This window comes from Gorilla gorilla, chromosome 6 (genome assembly GCF_029281585.2).
Source record: "Gorilla gorilla gorilla isolate KB3781 chromosome 6, NHGRI_mGorGor1-v2.1_pri, whole genome shotgun sequence".
In the NCBI taxonomy this organism is placed as follows: Eukaryota; Metazoa; Chordata; class Mammalia; order Primates; family Hominidae; genus Gorilla; species Gorilla gorilla.
In genome coordinates this window covers 94,907,353-94,921,480 of record NC_073230.2, presented here as the reverse complement: position 1 = coordinate 94,921,480, position 14,128 = coordinate 94,907,353, and the positions used below count along the sequence as shown (strand labels likewise).

General features: G+C 36.6%; 1 protein-coding gene across 1 annotated transcript; it reads left to right on the top strand.

Moving 5' to 3' along the window:
* The first annotated feature begins 289 nt into the window (after positions 1–289).
* Positions 290–5,150, top strand: GNG11 (G protein subunit gamma 11). The gene is made up of 2 exons (XM_004045761.4): positions 290–843; positions 4,727–5,150. The coding sequence occupies exons 1-2, from the start codon at positions 748–750 to the stop codon at positions 4,850–4,852; spliced, it is 222 nt and encodes a 73-aa protein (XP_004045809.2). The 5' UTR covers positions 290–747; the 3' UTR covers positions 4,853–5,150.
* Positions 5,151–14,128: the final 8,978 nt, after the last annotated feature.

Below are 14,128 nucleotides of genomic sequence, written 5' to 3'. Positions count from 1 at the left end.
GGATTGGGGCTAAGCTTCATTTTCTTTTCAGCCTTTTCTTAAGCGTCCGCATTCCCCACTATGCATTTATTACGTTGGTGCAAAACTAATTGCAGCAACCTATATATGTAATTAGAGAAAAGTAATTACTTTTGCACCAACCTATGTATGTAATTAGGGAAAAGCTATATCTAGCATATTTTTAAAACTCTTTGAGAGGTGAAGGGTAGTTATTTCCTGCTGGGTAGTGTACTCCTTTTCCTAGCTTCACAAACAAAACCCGGATGTGACTTGGAAACGGAAAAAAAAAAAAAAAAAAAAGGGGGGGGCGCGGAGAACAAAAAGTAAAACTTCTGCTGTTCCCAGTCCTGCAGCCCCAGCCCAGCGGTCCCCCGCGGGCGTGGCAGGTCCTGAGTCAGGGCCTGTCCGTGGCCAGCATCCCTGCTGGGCGATTGAGCAGCGGGAAGCTGCTTGGACCCAGTCTCAAACTTAACCCTAATCTAGCACCCGGGCAGGCCTCCTGGGTTGCAGGGACTTGGGAAAAGGCAGAGTTCTCAGGTCCTAGGAAGCTGGGGCACGCTGGCGTGACAAGCGTCCCGGAGAAAGCCAAGCCCTCGGGGAGCTGGGGACCGCAGCAGGGCTGCAGTCACATCCTGCGCGGGTGGGCGGCGGGCCAGGCCCCGCAGTTGTTTCGGGACGCGCCGAGCTTCGCCGCTCTTCCAGCGGCTCCGCTGCCAGAGCTAGCCCGAGCCCGGTTCTGGGGCGAAAATGCCTGCCCTTCACATCGAAGATTTGCCAGAGAAGGAAAAACTGAAAATGGAAGTTGAGCAGCTTCGCAAAGAAGTGAAGTTGCAGAGACAACAAGTAAGTTGGCTGTTCCGGAACATTTCCTTCTCTGAAATGAAGCAGGGTCCGATTTTTCCTGCTTAGTAACAGTAAAGCAAATAGTTTAGCTTATTTTTTCCCCCTTTTTGTAGCTTCTCTTCTCACCACCCTTTGGCAGTGCCTGGGGACTGCCAGCTGATGTGGGGAAATCCTAGGAGGTAGAGGAGGGAGCTAGGATCTGATAAGTAATTTAAGGCCAAATGTCCTAACTTTTAAGATGCCTAGGAAGGGGAAAATAGACAAGAAATCTTGCTTTCCATTAGACAGCTGTTTTTCAAAACTCACTTGTAGGAAAAAAGCGGATAGCTACTTTGTTCTTTGATCTTTTACACTACTAGAAAGGATGATATTTGAAAGAAATTTTCTAAAACCGTATTTTAAAGTCTTACAAGTACATTATTTAATTTTGAATTTCACCAGTGGCCTTCAGTGATATGCAAAGAACAGTCCACCGAAATTTGGGAGCAAAATATTAGAATTTCTATATTTATTTGTAAATCTCATCCCTTTATAATTTTCACTTCATGTTTTATTAGTATGCGATTAATACAGTAGTATCTGTACTTATTTATAAATAATTATACATACACTGTGGTGCATATGAAAAATTTTTTTAGTGATCACAATTTTAAAGTTTTAGAGACTACTGATAGAGATTACCATTTCATTGAGAACATATGACCCAGTATTCAATATTCTCCACTGAAATGTCTTGGGAGTTTTATAAGTTTTACTTCAGTTTCTTACTGGTCATCAGGACCTTCCTTCAGACACTAATCCCTCTTCCTGTTTTAACTCAATCAGGCATCCTGTAGACTAGGAAAGGTCTTTGAATAGATATTGTTTAAAGATAATTAACCTTTCCTCTTCAGCAAGAAAATTTTGAACTGATCTTATTTATTATGGTTTAGCACTAGAAAAAAATTAAGAAAAACAATGGAAATGAAGCATTATAATATGCTCACTTGCCTTCCTGTTCTAGTTATAATAAATCTGTTAAGGGCAAGAGTCTTCACTGTTGAGTGATGATTAGAAGATGCAGGCATTTTTGTGTTTTACTTTTTACATATTTCTTTTCTCAAATTTAACCTTTCACATCCAAATCCCGGCGCTTCCTAGCTTTTATAATGGGATGTCCCTTCTATCATGTTAAGGGTTTGTAGCTTTAAAAATACCAATGCGTTTAAAGGGGAAAAAAAGGAAGTTACACTACCCAATCAATAAGCACGCTTCTTGAAACCTTAAGGGACCCATTTTATGGATGGCGAAGTTCCCAGTACAGCAAGTGCTGGCCACTTAGATATGTTCACACAATAAACCTTAGGAGTTACATATTAAACAGAGTTTCATATGCTGAAGTACAGCATTGTCTACGCAGGGTTCTAATATCTTAATATTTGGTATCACTGTGCAGAACTTAGGAAAAAAGACAAGCGTCTTCTACTTACTCAGAGTTTTAAGTTAGCTATTGCACAGGGATGTGGATGCAACCGACTATGTAAAAATTGACTGTATCGTTCATTAGCAGTTTCTCCCTGCTAGCCAGCCTGACCCTTTAGGACACGGCCTGTGGCATCAACTTCCCACCTCCAGAAACCTCAAGTGTATGCCAGAGGGAGAAAAAACTTTGGGTATATGTAACCTTAGGAAATACAGAAAGAGGCATCTAAATATCAACAATAATATTAAGACATTTGATTATACACTTGGAATTATACATTATTATTGCTAGGCAAGCATTGGAATGCTTTAGAGATCATTCATCTCCCTCACTTTAAGGATTAAAAAAAACTTGAGTCCCACAAAGGCTAACTAGCTCCACATTTAAGACCACAGAGATAGATAGTGATAGGGTAGGTACTAAAACATTCTTCTTCTCATGCCCAGTCCATTATTCAGTCAATAAATAGTTAACATCTGGGCTACGTGTTCAGTCCTTAACTTAGGCCCAGACAAAACTTGCAAGTTGCATTCTGGCTGTAGTTAAATGTTTATCAAACATATCCTCTTGATTATGGAAGGAAATGTATCAGAGGAGTAATTACTCACATTTGGAGGTTACAGACCTCTTCTGAAACCTAATGAAAAAACCTTGTAAGAAAAGATTCAATGTAGGGAGCATGTATCTTGCTGAGAAATTAACCTGGGACCCCAGACCCTAAGTTATGACACGTGCATTATCAACTCTAAAAATTCACTTAAAATGCATGCACTCTGAATGTCAACAAACGAGAGCAAATGTTACCTGAAAGAATTGTATTTGAAAGATTTTATTTTGCCAGATTTTAAGTCACAGAACTACATCAGCTAGTTTTCAATTTGAGGTCAGAGGCTTCCACACTGATTTGCAAAGGATAATCATTTGGGGTGTGGAAGTAAAATGTTAACATTGCTATTTCTGTTTAGTTTTAAACCTCACCCATTTATAATTTCCAGTTTGTGTTTTATAATTTTGCATGATGTATTAACAAAGCAGTGTCTGTACTTATTTGTAGTTAAAAATTATATTCATTTTGGGATACATATGCAAACATGTTTTAGTAGTAACCATTAAAACAGTTTGAGGTTACTAATTTAGATTACTAATTCAATGGGAACATTTGCCCAGTTTTCATAGGTCTCCATTTAAATTTGCTGGTGCGGCCCGGCGCGGTGTCCTACGCCTGTAATCCCAGCACTTTGGGAGGCCAAGGCGGGCGGATCACGAGGTCAGGAGATCAAGACCATGCTGGCTAACGTGGTGATACCCCGTCTCTACTAAAAATACAAAAAATTAGCCAGGCGTGGTGGTGGGCGCCTGTAGTCCCAGCTACTCGGGAGGCTGAGACAGGAGAATGGCTAGAATCCGGGAGGCGGAGCTTGCAGTGAGCCGAGATCCTGCCACTGCACTCCAGCCTGGGCAATAGAGCAAGACTCTGTCTCAAAAATAAATTAATAATTAAATTAAATTAAATTAAATTAAATTAAATTTGCTGGTACTTCTGTAATTTTTACTTTAAATTTCTTACTAGCAATACAGGCCTTCATTAAAACCCTAATTTCTTTTCCTTTGTTTTTATTCTTTTTTTAACTCATTCTTGCAACTTGTCTTTTAAGGATAGATAGACTTTTTGAAGAAACTATTCTTTTAAGAATAGACTTTTTGAAGACACTATTCAATTTTTTCTCCATCGCAGAAAAAAATTTATTCTCAGATAAGCCTAATAAGTCTCAGATAAGTCTTTTATTATGATCATTGCCCTCATGCAGCAGGAAGAAATTCTGAGGAGCAACACAGAGTGCGATATTTGGACAATTCCAGTCTTTCCAGAATCAGGCTTTTTCCAAAGCTTCTATCATTTCGTGAAATTTCAGAACATGGCACACACCCATAAGTGAGAATCGTGGCATTACACACCCCAAAACATTTGGGGATTATCTGCTGCTGCACCTGCTCATTAGCATGGAAAACTAAAATAAGAGTATATTTCAGTTCCTAAAATATTGTAGACATGGCATAATTGTATTTTAGCAGAGGAAGGAAATCATATGAGACACAATGGAAAAAAATTGTTGGAGATGATTTATTTAATGCAGTGAATTTCAAACATTTTTTAATTTGACCAACGACCAACAGTAAGAAATATATTTTACATAGGTTGCATCATAGGTATAGTAATAGAATAAAAATATTAGAGTGCAGAGCCCAGATTTTATATATGTATTATATATATAACATATACACACACACGCACATATATATATAAATGTAAAAAAAATGTTTAAAAACTTCTTGTATTCAATTATACTTATTTCATTAAGGCGTAGGGGCAAAGTTTAAACAACCCTAACCTAATGTATTCTCTTTTTTTCTGTACTTAAGGTGTCTAAATGTTCTGAAGAAATAAAGAACTATATTGAAGAACGTTCTGGAGAGGATCCTCTAGTAAAGGGAATTCCAGAAGACAAGAACCCCTTTAAAGAAAAAGGCAGCTGCATTATTTCATAAATAACTTGGGAGAAACTGCATCCTAAGTGGAAGAACTAGTTTGTTTTAGTTTTCCCAGATAAAACCAACATGCTTTTTAAGGAAGGAAGAATGAAATTAAAAGGAGACTTTCTTAAGCACCATATAGATAGGGTTATGTATAAAAGCATATGTGCTACTCATCTTTGCTCACTACGCAGTCTTTTTTAAGAGGGCAGAGAGTATCAGATATACAATTATGGAAATAAGAACATTACTTGAGCATGACACTTCTTTCAGTATATTGCTTGATGCTTCAAATAAAGTTTTGTCTTGGGAAGATGAGTGTTGGTGATTTAAGCAGACACTTTTCATGCATTAACTTTTATATTTCTCCCCGTAATCTTTTGGGTGTGGAGTATGATTGGGTTTGGAATATGATTCAGAAGATTAGGTGGTTCGACAGATCACATCTCCAAACTCTGCATCAATGGTTTAGAGTGCTGAGTTCTGACCTCTGGAATGTGTTTGATCTAACCTTAACTATTAAGAAACTGAGCAGGTAGAATTCCTATAACATTGACAGAAGTCAGATTATCTGAGTCAGGAACAAGGCCAAGCCACATCTATGTTAGTACTTCCCTAGTTTATCATCATTTAGATCTTCTTAATAGTGTTCCTGTAGTAGTAGCCTTGAAGAAAATACTGAGTTGGGGTTCAGGAAGAGTGCCCTGCCTCTCCGCAGTGTAGTGGCCAGGCCAGCCCTGGCTTTGAGAGCCAGTACTTATTCCTGCACAGAGCTACATCTCCCATGTGCTCTCCAGGTCTTGGGCATGGCACTACTCCAGTTCTGTGGCATTGGTGCAGACACTTGGACCTCTGCACTCATGCTTGCCAGCATTTTCCAGCAGGCCTGGGCCAAACATGCCTTTTTTTCTTCCCCTCCAAAGGAACCAGTGAATCTTTGCCCACTTTAAAGATTAGTTGGTCTTTTTCTTACTGATTTGTAGGAATTCTTCATATATTCTGGCCATTTATTCATGTTTGGCGATATGTGTTGCGAATACCTTCTCCCAGTCTGTGGCTTACCTTTTCACAGTGACCTTCCCTTCAGTGGTTTTATCCTGCAGGGCAACACATCAGAGTATAACTCCTGCTCAAGTTCATAACAAAGGTACCCGAAGCCCAAACCTCACAAAAAGGGACCTTTCTTTCTCTCCTTGAGCATTCTCCCGCTTTCTTCTCCGTCTTTTGGGTCAAAATTGCTCCAAGTTTGAGCCAAAAGAAAAACGTGGAAAAACCCTTGCTGGTTAGCTCTAGCTCAAATGGACTTAGTTATTAACTTGACCTGCAATTTTCATTGTGGCACCAGAAGCCAATGTTTCTCCTTGACTAGCTCTTTTCTCCCACTTACACATGTAGGTATACCTTACTATCAAGCGAGAGAGGTGCCTGTAACCTGTAGCAGCTTTCTAAAGTATATCAGCATCCTCGTTCTGAAATTCCTTTCCTTTCCCTCTCTGGGAAAGAACAGAATACCCCAGGCTTTTGAAAAATAGTTTACACAGACCAAAAGCAGGAACTATTTCCTTCAGTTTCCTGACACTGTCCAAGTGATGACATCAATTGGCATTACTGAGAGCCCAGGGATAATTTTAGCCCAAAACTACTACTCCTAGGAAGTAGTAGTATGATCTACTACTCTTAGGAAGGATTTAGGAATAGTAAAGGTGTATTTCTTCCAAACAGCATAGAACTATTAGTACTATTAGTCATTTAACATTTAACATGGCATGGGATTTTAGAGCTTTGGTGCCTGTAAAGTTTTTACTTTTATTAGCTGTTTCATTTCTTTGCACTCATAAAGTTTTCTTCTGTTGCTTATAAAAGCAAACATTTATTCCGGTTACTGGCAAGGCAGATTAAATCACCTGCTTCTTTCATGAAAGGCCAAGACAATACATTTATTCCCTAACTTGTTGGGAGTTGTGATTACAAGTCTATATCCTGATTTCTATTAGCACATTCAGCTATCCATTCGTGTACACTCCCAAGTCCTAGCTTTTGCTCTTCATGTCTCTTTCAACCATATGATCAATCAGTCAGACGACTTCTGGTTTTTCCTGAATAAATATCTAATCTTGTAGGTGCTTCTATTAAATATAATTCTATTTCTTTTTCTTACCATTTATCATTATAACCCAGCCAACATGTAGAAGTGCAATAAAAATATTTTAATTTTCAACTGTTCAACTGCTAAAATTATTAGCTTGTATTAAAAAAAGAAAAAATACATCCACTACATATTTAGATATAAATGTAACTTTGGTGACTGATAATTTGTTAAGTAGAATTTAAATTATGTATCCAATTTATTCAAAGTGTATAGTTGTGTAATTATTTACTATTTGATTAAAAATAGTTATCATGCATTGTGTAGTGAGACTTAGGTTCTATAAACTCATATAGAATTAGAAAAATCAGGCTGGGCAGGGTGGCTCATGCCTATAATCCCAGCACTTTGGGAGGCTGAGGCAGGTGGATCACGAGGTCAGGAATTTGAGACCACCCTGACCAACGTGATGAAACCCCGTCTCTCCTTAAAAATACACAAAAAAATTAGCCAGGTGTGGTGGCACGCACATGTAATCCCAGCTACTCAGGAGGCTGAGGCAGGAGAATCACTTGAACCCTGGAGGCGGAGGTTGCAGTTAGCAGAGATCACAGCACTGCACTCCAGCCTGGGTGACAGAGCGAGACTCCATCTCAAAAAAAAAAAGAAAAAAGAAAAATTGGGCTTTTCTATTTCTAGGCAGAAGCTACCTTACAAGCTCACCCACACTTGGTATTGTGAGACCAAATTTTTTTGTGTGCTAGATGCAAATTAATATCTCACCATTGTCTAAATTTGCATTTCTTTGATTTCCAATGATTTTTAGTCAGTTTTCGTGTGTGTCAATTTTCTCTTTTGAAGTTGCCTTTTCTCCTCCTTTGCTGGCAACCACTAATTTGTTCTCCATCTCTATAATTAGGTTACGACTGCTGCATAAATTAAATCCTACAGTAGCCATCCTTTTGAGGTTGGCTATTATCATTCAGTATAATTTCTTTGAGGTTCATCCAAGTTGGTTGTGTGTATCAATAGTTTATTCCTTTTTATTGCTGAGTAGTATTTTATGCTACAGAGGTGCCACAGTTTACCAATTTATCCATCAAAGAATGTCTGGGTTGTTTTCAGTTCTCTGCTAATGCAAGTAGAGGTGCTATGAACATTCATGTACAGATTTTTGTATGAAGATAAGTCTTTGCTCATCCGGAATAAATTTTTAGGAATACATTTGCTAGGTTCCATGGTAAATTTATATTTACTTTTTAAAAAAACTACCAACCTGTTTTCCACAGTGATTGTACCATTTTACATTCCCATAAGCAATGTATGAGCAACTCAGTTTCTCTACATCTTCATCAATATTTGGTGTTATCACTATTTTTCATTTTAGCTATTGTGGATAGTAATATCTCATTATGGTTTTAATTTTATCTCTCTGATGGCTAATGATTTTGAACATTTTTGTGTATTTGCTATGTGTATACCCTCTTTGATGAAATGTCTATTCTTGTGTTTTTCTTATTTCTAATTTGTTTATTTAATGTTGAGTTTTGAGGGTTCTTTATATATTTGGGATATAAGACCTTATTAGATATGTGATTTGTAAATATTTTCTTCTATTCTATAATTTGTTTTTTAAACCTTTTAATGCTTTTTTAAATCTTACAGAGTAGATGTTTTCAATTTGGTGAGGTCCAGTTTATCAATTTTTTGTCTTATAGATCAAGATTTGGGTGTCAAGTCTAAAAAATACTTATCTATTCCTCATCCCAAAGACTTTCACCTGTGTTTCTTCTAAAAATTTTATTGTTTTATGTTTTATATTTAGGTCTCTAATCCATTTTAGTTAATTTTTGTATGAGGTGTGAAGTTTAAATATAGGCCTGCCCGCCCCTTCCTTCCTTCCTTCCTTCTTTCCTTCCTTCCTTCCTTCCTTCCTTCCTTCCTTCCTTCCTTTCTTCTTTCTTTCTTTCTTTGCCAGTAGTCTAATTGCTCTAGGATCACTTATTGAAAAGGTTATTCCTTCTCCATTTAATTGCTTTTGCTACTTTGCCAAAAATTAACTGGGCATATTTGTGTGAATCTATTTCTAGGTGTCCTTTTCCATTTTATTCATTTATGTATTTATTCCTTTACCAGCTCCACACCGTCTTGATTTCTACCACTATATAATAGGTAGTAACATCAGGAAGAGAGATTCTTCATACTTTATTCGTGTTTTTCAAAATTGTTTTGACTATTATGTGGGCTTTCTCTTTTCATGTAGAATTTTACAATATTTATGTCTACCAAGTAAATACATGGTCTCAGCAGTAGAGTGGAGATGACAGATAATAGAATCATAGGCCTGAACATAAATGTATAGGATTTTCTCAATCTGAACAGCAGAAAGCAGATAGGTTTTTAAAAATGAACAGATCCACAGTAATACGTAGAGTAGTAACAAGAGATCTAGCACTGGCATAATCAGAGTCCAGGAAGAAAAGGAGAAGAGTGTGGGAATGAAAAATAGTAAAAGAAAAGTAGTGGATAAAAATGTACAGAATTTCATAAAAGATGTAAATCTACAAATTCAAGAAGCTTAGCAAACTATAAACATAATAAACCTGAAATAATTCACATTTAGACACATCATAATTAAACATTTTAAAACTAATGACCAAGTAAAAACTTATACAAGGCCAGGGATAAATGACCCATTATGCATAAAGGAAGATGAATTTGAATTAAGTGGATTCCTCATCAGAAACTCTAGAGGCCAGAGGAAGAGGCATGACATTTTTAAATGCTGAAAGAGAAGAGCTGTAAACATTAAATCCTTTATCAGTGAAAGGATTCTTCAGGAATTAGGAGGAAATAGACATTCTCAAATGAAGGAAAATTAACAGAATTTGTTGCTAGCAGAACTTCTCTTGAAGAATGGCTAAAGGAAACTTTCAAAACAAAAATAAAATGCCAACAACAAAATGCATATATTCTCAGGAAAAAGGAAAAATAAAAGATGAAGGATAAAACATTGAAGCAGACATTATAGACTATCCTTGAACTTGTCAGTTTATTTAATCACACTTCATGGCTGAAGCAAAAGATTTAATACCATCTGATACAGTGTTCAATATAAATAGACATAAAACAACTATATTTAAAAAGTGGAGTGAGTAAAAGGACTTAAATAGAACAACTCTAGTTCTAAAAAAACAGTATTAGAAAAAAAGAACTGTAGGTAATAAATCTATGTTCCTGCCTAAATAGCCTGCCCTGGGAAAGAGAGCTGGGTTGTTTAAGGTAGAACATGCTAAGTACATAGCAAGCTGATTCAAGTCATGGGAGGTCCAATCAAGTAGTGTAAAGATGTGATTAATCAGGATAACTACTTGGCAGAAGAGTGATTGGTCCTGGTTCATATGCTCTGGAACCAATATAATAATAACAATTTTAACCTGTACCAACCAAGTGGGTGAATTTTGCTTTCTTAACAAAAATCATATCACAACTTGAAATTATTATGAACATGATTGTAAACTCTAATTATATGTCAAATAGCTTTTTACACATTTATTCCATGACGTAATCTCTCAGTTTAGCATCAGAAACTATCTGATAGAAGCTACATGAATTACAGAAGAGAGCGTAAAAGAAATCAATCAGACCCTGCAAGGAGTTTTAAGTGATAGTCAACCAGCTCTAAAGAATTGCTTACGGGTACCAAATAATATTTTCTAAGAAGTGATCAATTTGATCCACTGTAAAAACTTGTATGTTTTCTTTAATTGTTCTTTAATAACGTTAGCCATAGGCTTTAGCTTTATCTCACTCTTGTCTCATCACCAGTCTGAGACAGATGATTTTAATAATCTACTTCACAGAGCTGGTTTGGGAGTTAATGGGCTTGTTTCTCTAGGCTGTGAACAGAGATCTTTAAATCCATAAAAAATACTCATTTCTTGCCACTCATCACTGTCGGTAAGTGGCTTCACATCCTTTTGGGAAGTAATCAAAGTAAATATCAACATATAAAAATATATCTATTCTAAAGAATTTGTATACTCACACTTTCACAGCTCTGTTTAATATAGTACAGGAAAGAAAGAAAAGGGAGTGGTCCTGCCTTATTAAGTTTTTTGAAATGGTATTGAAACCTATACAGGTCTTAATCTAGGAGAGAAAAATGAAGAGAGAAGAGAAATATTTAAACTTATATCCAATATTTGAAAACTTAACCTGAAAACTCTGATATTGATATAGTTCACTGATTACTTGAGAACAGTTCAAAGTCCGTTGTCGTTAATTGTTCCTTCCTTATAACTAAAATTATGTGTCAATGAGGAACATTACAACATGGATGTGTATGCTCTTTGTCAATATCCAGCCTTGTCTTTTCTCTTTTTTGTTTCCATAAATCTTTGAAAGACTGTATGCAATTTAGTTTCCAACTGATTTTGCTTACATATAATATTTGAATATAAAAGTAGATATGAGGTAGAATAAATTAATATTTATTACTATTTAGATTTTTCAATTTGGGATGGGAAGTAATTTAGACATTTAAAAACCATTCATTTCAATTTTCCCAAACACATGGGTCAAAGATCTGTAAATGTTACCCTTTATAGACAAGTTCAGCCAATTTTTTTTTTGTATTGGCAGTTGAAACAAATGGAATTGGCAATTGAAACAAATGGTAGCAACATTTATTAAGTTCAATTAATTAAACCAATCTTATGTACAACGTGTAAGGGGATTAACTTTGCAAAAAGGAGTAATAAGTGAATGATTACAGTAAGACTAGGACATTTCTAACTTCTGGTGACATTTCATAGGAGGATAGACAGTATCTTAAATGAAGCAGAAGAATTTGTGAAGTATTAAACTAAGAAGAAAAAAATTAACTTATTGGGTGCAGCTTGGCAGCCCAAGAAGACATTTATCAAGTTTATATAGGAACAGGAGGAACTTGCTAATTAATTGAGTACACTGTCTTTGGTAAAAAAGCTTTGGAATATCTTTTCAGCCACTGTGAGTAATGAATTACCCCAAATTCAATGACTGAAAACAATGCATTTATTGCTTGTGAGTCTACCAGCCGGCTTATCTGGGCCTGACTCTGTTGAGCTTGGCTGGATTCACTCATTTGTGGTCAGCTGGTAGATCAGCTTGGAGTTGACGGGTTAGTTGGGTGTTGGCAAGAAGATGTTTGGGGCAAAGGGGGTGATGGGGTCAGGTGTCTTTCATCCTTCAACAAGATTCCTTGGGCTTGTTCTCATGGCATGGCAGGCTTCTAAGCAAAAGAGATTAGAAGCGTGAAATGTGTCTGAAGGCCTACGGAAAGAACTGGCACACCATTACTTTCACTGCATTCGATTGCCCACATCAATACTCAAATCCAACCCATATTCAAGGGGAAGGAAAATACATGACCCTTCTTGAGTGGGGAAGCTGCAAATTCACATGGCAAGAAGCATGAATACAAGGAAGGGTGGAAAGTTCAGGTCATTTGCAATCAATCCACCTCATTAGATAAGGAATTTTGTCTCAAACATGGGCTGTGGAAGCCAATTAGAATGACCTAGGAATATGTGGGAGTGGGGTTGAAGGATATTCCATTAGGATAAACTAGAAGGTTCTGATGCTAAACACAAAAAGTGGGGATGGTCAGTGTACAGATGTATGATAATTCAAAAAGATTGGTAGGGGGAGGATTTGAAATCTATTATTAGAGAAGCATCAAAATGAATTAGTTTCAGGAACTTGACAAACCCTCCCAGCTAATGTAGCAAAGCCTAATTTAACCTAGGGGAAAATAAGCAGCCTCCTAAAAATTAATTTTACTAATAGACATATCAATTCCTGGAAAGCAGGACTGCAGGATCTGATCATATCCCTTTTGTGTCTTTTGTTATTGAGTAGAAATAATTCTTGCAGCTTGATCACCTCTTCATGCTGAAAGATTCGTATTTAATAGAGCCAGACTCAGTAGAGTACCAAGTTTTCATTTTTTCCCAATACTAGTCAGTCACTTTGGTGAGGGTAAATACTACAATAGGCAAATTTTGCTAGTATTACAAAAACTGATATATTGTGCCCCTCTGCCTTCCACCCATCCCTAACTCAACCTTTGGAACAGTCTGCATTGCTTTCTAGTCTTTTCCTAATATTCGGTCTCAGGTAGCAGAGATGAGAAAGATGCCCAGAGAACTGGGGTTTGCTATTTAATCTACCCTTCATTTCCCAAATTTGCTTCTGTTTCAGTTCTGTCTGAATGTGGACTTTAGAGAGACTCCTATTGATATTTCTTTGGATGCATGCCTTTATTGGAAGATCCTACTCCCCTTGAAACAATACATTTCTCTTAATAAGACTGAACTCTTTCTCTGTAATCCTGATCAATATTTCTCAGGCTTCTGCTTCCTTTTACTGTGCTGAGAGTTTTTCACATAATTCCTCATATTTTGCTATAGTGAAAGGTACAGTTTATCTAAAAAAGGAGTTTGCTAATACTTTTTGATTAATAAGTAACACAGTCACAAGTTTGAGGACACAAATCATGAGCTTAAAGCATTACATAGCCTTGGTGCATCCATTGACTTGGTAGCTGACCCTGGAAATACGGGATTCTTTTCACACTTTTAGAAAGACATTTTCCAAAACAGACCTCTCTTTGAAGAATTTAGTTGAGTGTCTGGAATCTAAAATTTATAACATTATCATGCATTTGTATAAACTAAAAAATAGATAAAAGGTTATGCATTTGTCATCTACTGGAAGGGAGGTAAGGTAATATTATAAATGCATTTTGCTGAAGTTATAAATCATAATGGTGTTACTAGCTCAGGGGCTGCCAAACTTTTTCTGTAAAGAGCCAGATAGCAAACATCTTAGCCTTTGCAGGACTACCATCTCTGTGACAACTACTTTAATATAAAAGCAGCCACAGGCAATGAAATACATAAGCCAATGGGTGTGGTTGTGTTCCAAAAAAACCATTTTTTATAAAAACAAGCAGCAGGCTGAATTTGGCCCACAGCCATAGTCTGCTGACTCCTTCGCTAGATCAGTGTTTTTCAAACTACATATTAGAACCCATTATTAGTGGTCAGTTTTGTGAAATGTAACAAATATTTTGAGTAAGATAAAATCAAATAAAGTAAAATATCAGCATATATTCCATCGAATAAAAGGACACATCATGTGAAATATATGTATGTGTT